The sequence below is a fragment of the Suricata suricatta genome, chromosome 8 (genome assembly GCF_006229205.1).
Source record: "Suricata suricatta isolate VVHF042 chromosome 8, meerkat_22Aug2017_6uvM2_HiC, whole genome shotgun sequence".
NCBI lineage: Eukaryota > Metazoa > Chordata > Mammalia > Carnivora > Herpestidae > Suricata > Suricata suricatta.
The window spans coordinates 1,152,101-1,164,273 of NC_043707.1; the positions used below are offsets into that span (position 1 = coordinate 1,152,101).

The window sequence follows — 12,173 nt, forward strand, 5'->3', positions numbered from 1 at the left end:
CGGCTGGTGTCTCACCGCCCCCCCCCCCCACCGTTGGGTGCTCAGTCCTTCTTTGCACAACCTCCTTGTGATGAAGGCAGTCACCCTCTGCCCCTCGCTTCTGGTCCCTCCCAGCTCGTCATCGGTTCGTGGCTCTTAAAGGGTGTCCGCGCTGGCCTGGAAGCGTGTCGCGCCGCAGGCCTGGAAGCGTGTCGCGCCGCAGGCCCGGAAGCGTGTCGCGCCGCAGGCCCAGGCCTTCCGTCTTCCGGGCCGCGCCGCGCTCCTGCTCTGAGGCTGTGGGTTGGGGTGTGTGTGACTTCTTCCTCTATTCCTGGGTGGTTTTTTGGGTTTTTTGGTTCTCTTTTCTTTTTCGTTTGTTCGTTTTCTTTTTCTTTACATCTTTATGTCTTCGTGTGGCATCTGAAAGGGCCGAGGGAGGGGGAGATGCAGTGTCCCCTCTGCCCGCACCAGTGGTGCTGGGGGCTCACTCGCGGGGACCAGGGGCCCCAGTCTAGGCCACTTGTCTGCGAACGGCAGCCTTTGGGCCAAACACAGCCCCCTGTGCGTTCTTATCACAGGGTTTCAGGGGTCCACGGCCGGGCCGGCTCACGCGCATGCCCCTGGCTGCTTCTGGCCGCAGGGGGTGCAGGGGTTGGATGGCCCGGAAACAGAGCCTTTGTTTTCCGGCCCCTTCCCGGAAAAGCCTGGCTGCCCCCCCCTCCAGCACAGCCCCGAACTCTGCGCTTGGGCAGAGCTGGGAGGGGACGTCCTCCTGCGGGAGGCGCCGCTGGCCCAGGCGTCCCTGCGTCCTGGGACCGAGTCTGAGCTGAAGCATGGGCCCCACACTCCCAGTGGTCAGCGCAGAGCTGTGGAGGGGTGCAGAGGACCTGTTGAGATCTGGAGTTCATGCTTTTCTCTCTCCACCCCTCCCCGCCGACTGTGCCCCACAGGCCTGAAGTCCTCTCGCGGCTCTTGGGGAACCTGGTGATAAAAAATAAGAAGGCCCAGTTCGTGATGACCCGGAAACTCCTGTTCCTCCAGTACCACCACTCGGTGAGGGCACGGGCCGAGCGCCACCCTGGGGCCCAGAGAAGTGGCCCCCGCAGGTGGAGCTCAGCTCGGTTGCCCAGGAAATGCCGCTGACCCTCAGCCCAGTTCTGGGAGCCTGGGGCCAACGGTCTCAGCCCTGCAGGTGGGCAGCAGGCGTCTGCTGGGCTGACAGTGACAAGGTGCCTGGCTTCTGTCACAGACGCCCATGCTGCAGAGCCTGCTGGGGTACCTGGCTGCGGACAGCCAGCGGCGCCCGCTCCTCGTACAGGTAAGCGCAGCCTGGCCCTCTGTCCCGTGTTGTGGGACCACCGTCTGGAGGGAGAGGAAGGGAGAACGTTCCTGCCTGGGACAGAGGGTGGTGGCGAGGACGGCGGCACCGTGTGTCCCCGCGCTGTGTGTGTGCGTGGGGGGGGGCTGTCTAACCTGGGCGGCCGCCGCCAGGCGCTGAAGGGGCTCCTGGAGACGTGGGGCAGCGCCAGTGCCATCCGCCACGCGCCTCTGGAGCAGCAGCGCTACCTCAGCAAGGCCGTGCTCATCTGCCTGGCGCGCCTGGGGGAGGCGGAGCTCCGGGACAGCCGAGACGGTGAGTGGGCAGCGTGGGCCCCTGTCCCCGTCCCGTGCCCGCCCCGGCGGCCCCCAGCGTGCGCACCCGTCCCCGCGGGCCTCCAGTGCTCAGGGTGCGGGGCTGGTGCTTCCAGAGCTGCTGGCTAGCCTGATGGCGGGGGTCAAGAGCCGCCTGGACAGCAGCCTGCCTGTCGTGCGCCGTCTGGGTATGATCGTGGCTGAGACTGCCAGCGCCCGGCTCCACCCCGAGGGGCCGCCCCTGCGGTTCCAGGTGAGCCAGGGCTGTGCCCTGCACGTCCCTCCCTGGGGTCCCCTTGCCTCCCCGGGTCCAGGCCCACAAACCTGCTGCGTGTTGACCCCTCAGCAGTGCCTGAGCATGCGCCCCTAGTGGGTTCCCTGAGGTGTTGGGAAGTGATCTCTCTGGCGCCCCCCCTCCATCTACTGAGACCCCGGGATGTCCTCCTGGGGGGGGGGGGGGGAGTCCAGCCCCTCAGGAGGGTGGGCTCCCGAGCCCGTGCACCCAGCGCCACCTGCTGCCCTGTGGAGACTTGGCAAGTGGGGCACGTGGGGGGCGGTGGGAGCGCTCCCCGTGACTGGCTGCAGCCCCTGTGCATTGCAGTATGAGGAGGACGAGCTGAGCCGGGAGATGCTGGCCCTGGCGGCCCCCCCGCCTGCGGACGACAGCCCCGTGGAGGCGAGGTGAGGGTCTCCTGCCCCCAGGCCCCACCCCAAGCCGGGCAGACCCGACGTTCCCTTACCTTGTCGTCTGGGACCCGTTGCCGAGACAAAAACCAAGAGAAGCATAGGGTGGGGGCCAGGGGAGCACTTCCTGGGGAAGGTGGGTTCCGGGGCCTCCCCAAAGGTTCCTTCTTTGCTCCCCACAGCCCTGCTGTCGCTCCAGAGGCGGCAGAGACCCCCGGCAGAGGGAGCGGAGATGGTGGTGTCGCCCAGGCCCCGCCGGAGGGCTCAGGCTCTGACCTGGACAGGTAGGGGGAGGCCTCGGTGGCAGGTGCAGAGGTGGGGAGCAGCCCTGTGCCGGCCTCAGAGCCGCGTGAGAGTGTGGGCATGGACGGCCCATGCTGTCGGGAGGCCACAGGCCGGCCTTGAGGCCCCCCTCCCTCTGCCGCCCCCAGGAAGGTCTGCTGCTCCTGAGGTTCAGGGCTTGGGGTGAATTCCCGGGACTCGGGAGCACGGCCTGCCTGCCTCTTGCCTGCTCCCGGCTGACGGGTGGGCCCCGTGGGTCTCTGCTGCTTCCCCAGTGATGACGAGCTCGTCCCCTACGACATGTCTGGGGACCAAGAGCTGAAGAGGAGCAAGGCGCCCACCTACGTCCGGGACTGCCTGGAAGGTGGGTCTCTTCCCCTCTGAGGGGGCGCCTCGGGGCGGCTGAGCTGTGGGAGCCCCGCGTGTCCCGGGCTGGGGGCCAGCACAGGCCCGTCTGTCTCGTGCAGCCCTGACCTCGTGCGAGGACTGGGGGCGCTGGGAGGCGGCCCTGCGGGCCCTCGAGGGCTTGGTCATCAGGAACCCTGCTGCAGCACGCGAGGTGAGGGGGGCGGGGGTGTCGAGGGAGGGGTGAGTGTCTGCCTGCCCGGGAGGCCCTCAGCGGGCCGTGGGGGGGGGCGTGCAGGGCTGCGGGGCGGGGCTCGCTGACCCCTGCTCACAGGTGAGCGTGGAGCTGGCCAAGGTGCTGCTGCACCTGGAGGAGAAGACGTGCGTGGAGGGCTTCGAGGGGCTGCGCCAGAGAGCCCTGGTGGCCGTCGTGGTCACAGACCCGGCCCCGGTGAGTCCCCGTCCCGCCGCCCAGGCAGGTCCGCGTCGGGGCCCTACCTCTGGGCGGCGGTCCACGGCGGCATCTCGTGTGTCCGGCACAGGTAGCGGAGTATCTGACGACACAGTTCTACGCCCTCAACTTCAGCCTCCGACAGCGCATGGACATTCTGGACGTAAGTGCCCGGGCATCCGTCCCGCCCGCCAGGCCTGGCCCGGAGCCCTGCTGAAAGCCCCGTGGTCAGAACCGGAGGCCTCCCCGAGCCCCCTGTGGCTGGACCCACGGGGCTGGGACTGGCAGCCGCCTGGTGCTCTCTGGCAGCACGCGGAAGCCAGTAGGGGCACGGCCTTTGTCTTGGACGGAAGCTTTATTGAGACAGAATTCCCACGCGGTACAGTCCCCATTTTAAGGTGAACAAGATGCGTTCCGTCCGCACACGGGTGTCACTGGGGCCTCGCCTGGGAAGGACACCGTGACCCCTGCCGCAGCGTGGGTGAACCAGAGGACACGAGGCTTCCACCCTTCGAGGTCCCTGGCCCTCAGCGTCACAGACCGGACGGCAGGGAGGGCGGGTCACAGGGGAACAAAAGGGCTGCGTTTAGAAGATGGGGTTTTGAGGGCGGTGGCAACGGGCACGCGTCCGCATGTCTCAGGAGACGGCACCGAACAGTCCCCTCTCCGTGCTTGCCGTTAAGCGGTGCCTGGTACACTGGCAGGGTCGTGTGACCTCCTGCGTCCTGTGTCACCCTCAGAGGAACGGCCCTCAGCCCCGAGCGTGTGCCGGTGCCCAGAGGGCAGACTGGATGAGGCTATGGAATAGAAGGGGCTCGGGGCACAGGAGTGAGGCCGCGGGCCTGTGCCTGGGGACCGCGTCCGCCTGTCCCTTTGTCCCCCACAAAGTTCTGGGACAGTCAGAACTGGCTTTCTGCGTGGTCCCCACAACGTCCCCCAGCGCAGCCCGACAGCCGACGGGCACTCTGTTTACCTTGAGTTTTAGAAAATGCCGCCCATCCCCAGAGCAAGGACCGCTGCCCTGGGTCTTCCGCTCCTCTAGGTCCTGACTCTGGCTGCCCAGGAGCTGTCTCGGCCTGGCCGCCTCCCCAAGGCCCCCCAGTGTGGCCCCCCGGGCCCCGCGCCCCCACCCGGCAGCACCGTGGCCCCTGCGTGGCGCACGGTCGTGGAGGAGCGGATCAGAAGCAAGACCCGGCGGTTCTCGAAGGTCAGCCGGGCCCCGGGGCAGGTCCTCATGGGGGACCAGGGTGGCACCGACACTGCCACTGTGTGGAGGGGGTGGTTGGCACAAACTAAGTGACGGGACACGTGCTGTGGGGCATCAGAGCCACGTGGTTTTAAGACGTGGATGTGGAAAAAGCCCAGAATTCTGCGTCAGCGAGAAATGGCCTGTGCGGGCCACGTCTGTGTGGTCCGGGGCTGTCACGTTGGCCGGGGGCGGGGGAGGTGCACACTGCCCATGAGCACCGTGTGTCTGCAGGGCTCTGCCAGGCGTGGGCGGGATGCCGGCCCCAACCAGTTCAACGTGGTGGCTGGCTACTTCTTCTTCCCGCTCCTGCGGCACTTCGACAGGTGAGCGGGAGGCCTGGGCACCCTCGCGTCCTGGTGGCTTCCCAGGGTGGGGCCTGTGGTGGGGTCTGGGCAGCAGCAGGGCCGCCGCCTGCATTTTGGTTGGTTACAGCTTAAACAGCAAAATGAGCGTGTCAGCAGCCACGGTCCCCATCACGGAGGGCAGGGTCTGGCAGGTCCCTGGCGGGTGGGGCCGGGGCCTCGATGCTCCGCCCACCCCGTGTATGTCCGGCGCCCTCTCCTCATGGCTGTGGGTGCCACACGGGGACGGGCGGCAAGGGGCCTCGTCCAGGGCGGGCGGGAGCCAGCCCTGAGTGTTCAGCCTACACACAGACCTGATGCTGTTGTAGACCTCTGGTGACCTTTGACCTTTTGGGAGACGACCAGCTGGTCCTCGGGAGGCTGGCCCACACCCTGGGGGCCCTGATGTGCCTGGCCGTGAACACCGCGGTGAGTGGGGGGGGCTGCACCCCGAGCAGGCCCCCCCTGGGCCCCGGGCCCGGAGTGCCAGGACCCCTGCCCACTGGCCTCGCTGTTGCAGGTGGCAGTGCCCATGGGCAAGGCCCTTCTGGAGTTCGTGTGGACTCTTCGCTTCCACGGTGATGCGTGAGTGGCCGTGGGGCTGAGGACAGTGGTCCCACGTGGGCGTGGAGGCGGGGCTCCCAGTGTGAAGGAGGAGGCAGGAGGTGGGGGGCGCCCCAGGGGCGGGCTGCAGGGGCTCGGGGGGTTCTCCCCGGCCCGGGGCCCCGTCGGTGCTCAGCGCCCGGGCCCTGCTTGGCAGTTACGTGCGCCGGGGCCTGCTGTCCGCTGTGTCCTCCGTCCTCCTCAGCGTCCCGGGAGAGCAACTGCTGGCCGACCTGCCCGACGAGCTGCTGGAGGCCCGGTCCTGGCTGGCGGGTGAGCGCCGGGCCTGGGGGGGGGGTGTGCGGTGGGCAGCGCAGGGGTCCTGGGAGCCTCACATCCCCCCATCCCATGAGGGGCTGGGGACTCCGCTGCTGTTGGGTCACCTGGGGGGGTCCTGCGGGAGGACCCAAGAGAAGGTGCCCTGATGTGGGAGATGGTGTGTTTGTTCTGGAAAATTCTGTATCTTCTGTAAGGTTACAGAGCCATGCAAGGGGCATGTCACCTCACCAGACTCACCGATTAGTGTTTGGACATACTTTGCCCCCCCCCCCGCCACCTCCTCACAGCGTTCTTTTTGAAAAGTCTGCTGGAGCACACGTGACCTCAGCCTGGAGGCACCAGTGCAGCCCACTCACCCATGTCCACCCGGGGCTCCAGGCTGGGACTGGACGCTGTGACGTGGCACTGTGCTCGGGGCCCGGGGTTCAGGCGGGACCCCTCTGTCCTTTCAGTTGGTTTGCAGAGCACCCTTGAGCTTTCTCTGATCGCCCATGTGTCCGGTCGGCCCCGGGTCCTCAGGCCCCGTGCCCCAGACGTGTGCCTTCCCCATGTGACGGCGGTGTCTGTTCCGTCCCGCTGCCTCCCTGTCACCGGCCGCCGGCTGGGCCCCCAGCCCCAGGGGGAGTGGGTGCTGCTCCCGCACACAGCCGGGCCCCACTGGCCCCCACGGGGGCTCGTGCAGGACGCCCCCCTGCCCCACTGCGGGCGTCGCTCATGTCCTGCTCTGTCTCCGTCTTTGGCAGATGTGGCTGAGCGGGACTCGGACGAGGACTGCAGGACGCTGGCCATCCAAGCCCTGCTGCTTCTGGAGAAGCTGAGAGACCGGCTGCTCGCCCTGGCCGCTCCTTAGTCCTCGCGGGAGGGGCCCCGCCAGCAGCCCGCGACAGGGCCTGGGGAGGGAGGGGCCCCTGTGGGCTGATCCTCAGCCTGTCCCCAAGCCCTTTCGTCACTAGAACGCAGAAGACTTTAAAAAGCAACAAAAACGAAGAATAAAAAGGAGCCGCAGGTGCTCAAGCCCACTCCTCATGGCTCCCACGGCTCAGGCAGGGTCCGCGGTGCCTCGATGGGCCTCAGGAGGGGGCCACGGTTCTGGCAGCCGGTGCAACGAGCCGGGGGTGGGAGAGCCCACGGTCCCCTCCCTGCATGGACACGCCTCAAGGGGGCTGGTGACAGGGCACGCCCACATGGATGGAGCTTGGTGCAGAGAACCCACCCCGTGCTGGCAGGGCCACCCCAGGGGACACCAGGCCCCGGGGTCAGGGATGGCGCCCGTCTGGGTGCTGGGACGAGGCGCAGTGAACACACTAAAACCTGCAGTTCATGGAGGTCAGCAAGGCTTTCAGGCTTTACAGACTGCCTTGGGGAGACCAGCCTGGAGGAAAGGGACCAGGGACCTCGGGCCCCTTGTGGGCGTGACAGCCAGCACCCTGGGGCGTCAGACACAGCTTTCATTTGCACGAGAAAGTCAGGCTCTTGCTGCGAACCTGGGGAGCTCCGGGGGCGTGGCAGCCACGGTCATGGCTCGCCCTCCACCTCCTCCAGCACGTCGTCCGCCCCCCTGTGCTCGGGCATGCTGTGCGGCACCGGGAGGCCCAGGCCCTGGTGCACGGCGTCCACGGTCTGCTGGCTCACGTAGTGGGACATGCTGGCGGCGGGCACCCTCTTCCGCATCTCCTCCAGATACTGGTATGCCTGGGTGGGGACAGCCGTTACCGGGTTAGTCCACAGCGAGAACCAGAGGGCCCGCCCCGAGGTCCTGGGCACCGTTTCCTGGGCACCCTCCCGGGTGGTGGGGGCTGGGGAGAGGAAGGACGCCTTCCCAAGACGGCAGCCTGTCCCAGGGCTCGTGGAGTCCGGATCTTGGGCTCCATCGTTGCTGTCAGCTGTGATCCCCGCTCCCGTGCGTGGGGACCCCACCTGCCCACACGTGCCCAGGGCTGCCTGCACCTACTCACACCTGCTGTGTCCACAGGGAGGCCCCCACACAAGCCTGAGGGGAGGAACAGGGTCTCCTGTGGCTTCTAAGCCACACTTCACATCAGCCCTATGTGACCAAAATTTCTTGGAGCTTTGAAACTTTTCATAGGGAATAACGGTCAGATCTTGGTATGTACTTTTTATGTGTATTTATTTTGAGGGAGAAAGCACACGTGTGAGAGCAGGGAAAGGGGAGAGAGAGAGAGTCCCAGGCAGGCTCCGTCCCCATTGTCAGCACAGAGCCCGATGCCGAGCTCGGTCTCATGAATCGTGAGATCGTGACCTGAGCTGAAATCGAGAGCCAGACGCTTAACCGACTGAGCCGCTTAGGGGGTCTGGATCTTAGTATTCTTTTTTTTAATGTTTCTGAGAGAGAGAAGGTGTCCATAAGTGGAGGAGGGGCGGGGAGAGGGGGACAGAGGATCTGAAGTGGGATCTGCACTAACAGCATAGAGCCCAGTGCGGGGCTCGAACTCATGAACTTGAGATCACGAAGTCAGACGCTCAACAGACTGAGCTCCCGGGCGTCCCTCAACTTCCTGTTTCTTAAAGATGACAAAATTTCCTGAGCGATTTTATTTTGAGCAGATAGAGCCAAGATATAAAAGTGAGAGACGAAGGTGAAAGTGGCAAGGTGAGCTGTGGTTGTGGGAGGACAGAGGGCTGGCGGGACACGAGCCCCCAGGCGTGTGGGTGACGTGGGGGACGGCCGCACAGCGCGTTTCCTGAGGACGGGCCGCGGCCGGCTGCGGGCCAGGCGCTGTGCGGGGCGCACGGGCACGAGCGCCAGGCAGGCCGAGGCCAGGACTCGGAGCTTCGGGACTGAGTGGACTCGAGGGCGTGTCCCGGGTGGGGTCTGCCCCACACAGGGGTGCCGCCCTCCGTGTGCGCAGGTGTCCGGCCCCGGGCAAGGAAGCGGTTTCCAGAAGGCAGGCACGGTCACCGGACACAGCTGAAGGGTGACAGAGACATAAGTGCTCCTGGGTCTCCTGGCTGCTGAGCACACTCACTGGCCAGGGGCCTTCGGGTTGGGCTCCAGCCGATGTGCCAGCGAGGCGAGTGCACGGGAGTGTGGGAGACACCGGAGCGGCGACACGGCCTCACCCCCCTCCTGGGAGGCCACCCAGGCCACCCACCTCCCCACCTCTCCTGAGTTGAAGCTGCTAAATGGCACAGGCTCCTAGCAAGGGCAGAGACAGCAGAAAATCTAGTGAAATGGTTCAAAGTGGTTTTTCTGTTCATGTTGAGGAAACAGTGGTCTGAGGCCACTTTTCTGCTTTTTCTTGGAAAAAAGCCCAGCAGCCTCGCTGAAATTTCCCTGGAGCGGCCCCCTCCCGGAGGAGCGCGTCCGTGCGTGGGAATGACGGGGACAGAGGGCTGAGCAGCAGGCCAGGGCCCTGAGGCTCGCGGCGCTGACCAGACTGTGGGGCCTGGCACCGGTCACTGGCGAGCTGTCTGTCGCCCCAGCTCTTCCAGGAACGGTCTGCTGCGTCAGCTCGGAGCACGTGGGGTTTAGCCAAGTCCACACCGCGGAGGGAAGCTCCGCCGGGGGAGTTCGGAGGCTGGGGACGGGAGTGTGGACAAGGAGAGACAGGCTCCTGCTGGGGGCGCAGGGACTGTCACGGCCTGGTGCAGGCAGCCGCAGGGAGGTGTGTGCGAGCAGGGGGTGAGGGGTGTTCTTACTCTTTGGAGCTTTTGCAGGGGGGAGGGGGGGAAGGGAGGGTGCGAAAGGAGGGAAGGAACAAGGGAGGGAAGGAAGGAAGGTGACAGAATCGAGTCTCTCTGGTAGTTTATCCATAACGTCCAGGAACCGCTAGGCGTAAAGAACAAGACGATGCGACCAAACTCGAGAGAAAACACAAGGGAACAAACTCAACGTGACCCAGAGGCAACCGGGGGGACGTTCCCCCGGCAGGTGTAATACAGGGACAGGAGCAGACACTGCACAGGACTGGAGCAAGTGCCGAAAATGAAAACCAGAGAAACTTCTGGAAAGAAAGAATCAGTTGAGCCAGGGAATAGTATACACACGTAAATGGAGCTCCCTAAGGAGGAGAGAGGGACAGGAGGGAACTTGCCCTAGACAGGGAGAAAGCACAGGCGGGTCACATGCAGGAGAAGGAAAGGTACCCAGAATCCACAAGGGCCACAAGCAACGTGGGAACACAGACCCCCAACACAGTGCGGGGAGGGCTCCCGGAGGAGGAGGAGCCTCCGAGCAGGTGCGCAACCCCGGGGGTCGGAGAGAGTGCCCTGAGGCCACCATGCGACACCGACACGCAATCGCCAGGCTGTGGGAGGGCGAGACGGTCGTCGCGAACGTGTGCACCGCTGTGCGGGTCGGGCACGAGAGTCACCACTTCCGCACAGAGACCGTCGCCACTGTGCGTGGCTACTCACACCCGGGGACACCGTGATTCTGTCCCAGAAACAAACCAAGGAGGCCACCATGTTCAAGGAAAAGACTAACAGGTGGTAGTTTTGCCCAAGGATAAAATCTCAGCTTTTCCGATACGTCTGATGAAGCGTGTTGACATCCGTGAACTCCGAGAGCACCGTGTGGTCACAGGGTCACTTGTGCGTGAAAGATCAGAGACCGACCACCGGGTTTGAAACATGACACGGTACAACGCATTCCAACATCGCAACTAACTTCTGACGACTGCCACAGGGCAGGGCGCCCGGGCCCCCCGGCCCCCCCGCTTCAGCTCAGGTCAGATCTCATAGTTCGTGAGTCTGTGCCCCGCGTCGGGCTCTCTGGACTCCGCACAGAGCCTGTCAGATCCTTGGCCCTCCCCCCACCTCTCAAAAACAATTAAAAGTGAAAAAAGATGAATTAGCATTGGCTGAGCTGTGGCATCAAAGGAGGCCTGTGTGTGTCTGAAGAAGCCCCTTTCTTTCCTACCTACTGCCACGAGGCTCAACCTTCAGCTAAAAAAACCCCCTATTTTACCAAGTGAAGTGCAAAAGCAGAAAGTGACTCTGTCCAGCTAATTGGACATTGAAGAGATTTGGAAAAATATAAGGCAATGCTACTTTTCACACTGAATTTGTTTCCGAGAATGTATAAAATATAAAAATTGCTTTAATGAAAACATTGTGTTTACATATTGTGCGTTTAAGTGTGTTAACAAATATTTTACGTTGGTTAGTTTTGCTGGGTAATAAATAGTATTGTTAGGTGGGCCTCACATAGACAAAAGGTCTTCAGGTCCTTAGTAACTTTCTTAGTGCAAAGGGGTCCCGAGACCAGAGCGTCCGAGAACTGCTGTGCGGAAAAGAGTGCTGGAAACCCTTCCCTGGAGAGCTCCGGGCAGGGCAGGTGCGTTGGGCCCTCTGTTAAACAGGAAGGGGGAAGCAACAGCACTCTTCCACAAACCCTTCTAGAAAACACAGGAGGCGGGTATACCCCCAGGGCAGTTCATAAGGCTACAAGGACCTCGATACCAACCCTGAAGAAGACACTACGAAGAAGACAAGACCTGGAAGTTTCTTAAAACGTTAAATGTGCCCTTACCACCAGACCCGTCACTCCACCCCTGGGGGTCTGCCCGAGGGTCTGCAACCCAAGGGGGACAGGAGGAGGCGGCGAGGCTCAGAGCGCTCAAAAAATACCCATTTTATGCAGAAAATAGAAATTTGAAAACACACTTATGAGTAAATGTGGCAAACAGTTAAAAACTGCTGAATCTGATAAAGGGCACGTGTGGGTTCTATTATTCTTGTAAATTCTGTTTGAAATTATTCAAAAGGCTGCGCCCCCTCCTCGGGAATCCCCCCCAGCCTCACCGTCTGGAGCTGCCCGGTCCGCAGGTGGTGCTGCACCAGGAAGCCGCAGACGTCCCCGACGCGGACGCTGCCGTCCAGCTCCGGCTCCCGCAGGAGCAGCTCGCACTGGCGCACCGCCTCCTGGGGGTCCTCCGCGTACGTCCTGCGACAGCAGAGCGGGTCTGAGCCTGAGCCCCGAACGCGGCCCCGGGTCAGGGGTCAGGGGTCAGAGCAGGCTCCCCGCGCGAATGCGGAGCTCCCGGAATCAGCGGCAGAACCTTCTGTGAGGTTCATTCCCGTGACTTAAACGGATCCGTTCATGGGTTCATTCATTTCGTTCGTAAACCCACCGACGCCTTTAACAAAACGTAGGCCACCCGCGCTGCTGCTACCGCGCCAGAGCCTGCTGTCACCCAGTTCCCCCCACCCCACCAGTGTGCGGGGGACGCCGTGTGGAGGACGCCGCGTGCGGAGGGCGCCGTGTGCAGGGGGGACGCCGTGTGCGTGGGGATGCCGTGTGCGTGCGGGGGGACGCCATGTGTAGGGGGACATCGTGTGCGTGCTGGACGCCGTGTGCGGGGGG

General features: G+C 64.0%; 2 protein-coding genes and 1 long non-coding RNA gene across 3 annotated transcripts in view; 2 read left to right on the forward strand and 1 right to left on the reverse strand.

Annotated features, from left to right (window-relative positions):
* The window catches only part of TELO2 (telomere maintenance 2), a 9,625-nt gene extending 2,759 nt beyond the window's left edge, over positions 1–6,866 (forward strand). The window contains exons 4-21 of the mRNA XM_029949366.1: positions 115–275; positions 704–833; positions 875–1,032; positions 1,229–1,297; positions 1,471–1,612; positions 1,728–1,864; positions 2,213–2,292; positions 2,478–2,579; positions 2,853–2,941; positions 3,045–3,136; positions 3,257–3,373; positions 3,465–3,536; positions 4,416–4,580; positions 4,854–4,945; positions 5,293–5,392; positions 5,484–5,548; positions 5,724–5,839; positions 6,589–6,866. Coding sequence (XP_029805226.1) covers positions 115–275; positions 704–833; positions 875–1,032; positions 1,229–1,297; positions 1,471–1,612; positions 1,728–1,864; positions 2,213–2,292; positions 2,478–2,579; positions 2,853–2,941; positions 3,045–3,136; positions 3,257–3,373; positions 3,465–3,536; positions 4,416–4,580; positions 4,854–4,945; positions 5,293–5,392; positions 5,484–5,548; positions 5,724–5,839; positions 6,589–6,695 — 1,994 coding nt within the window. The 3' untranslated portion in view covers positions 6,696–6,866. The remainder of the gene's footprint in view (positions 1–114; positions 276–703; positions 834–874; positions 1,033–1,228; positions 1,298–1,470; positions 1,613–1,727; positions 1,865–2,212; positions 2,293–2,477; positions 2,580–2,852; positions 2,942–3,044; positions 3,137–3,256; positions 3,374–3,464; positions 3,537–4,415; positions 4,581–4,853; positions 4,946–5,292; positions 5,393–5,483; positions 5,549–5,723; positions 5,840–6,588) is intronic.
* A 296-nt stretch (positions 6,867–7,162) lies between these two features.
* The window catches only part of IFT140 (intraflagellar transport 140), a 60,395-nt gene continuing 55,384 nt past the window's right edge, over positions 7,163–12,173 (reverse strand). The window contains exons 28-29 of the mRNA XM_029949369.1: positions 11,612–11,753; positions 7,163–7,537 (exon numbers count right to left, since the gene is read on the reverse strand). Coding sequence (XP_029805229.1) covers positions 7,361–7,537; positions 11,612–11,753 — 319 coding nt within the window. The 3' untranslated portion in view covers positions 7,163–7,360. The remainder of the gene's footprint in view (positions 7,538–11,611; positions 11,754–12,173) is intronic.
* LOC115298338 lies at positions 8,265–10,917 on the forward strand. The gene is made up of 2 exons (XR_003911708.1): positions 8,265–8,456; positions 8,716–10,917. It is a non-coding gene; the product is annotated as an uncharacterized LOC115298338 (long non-coding RNA).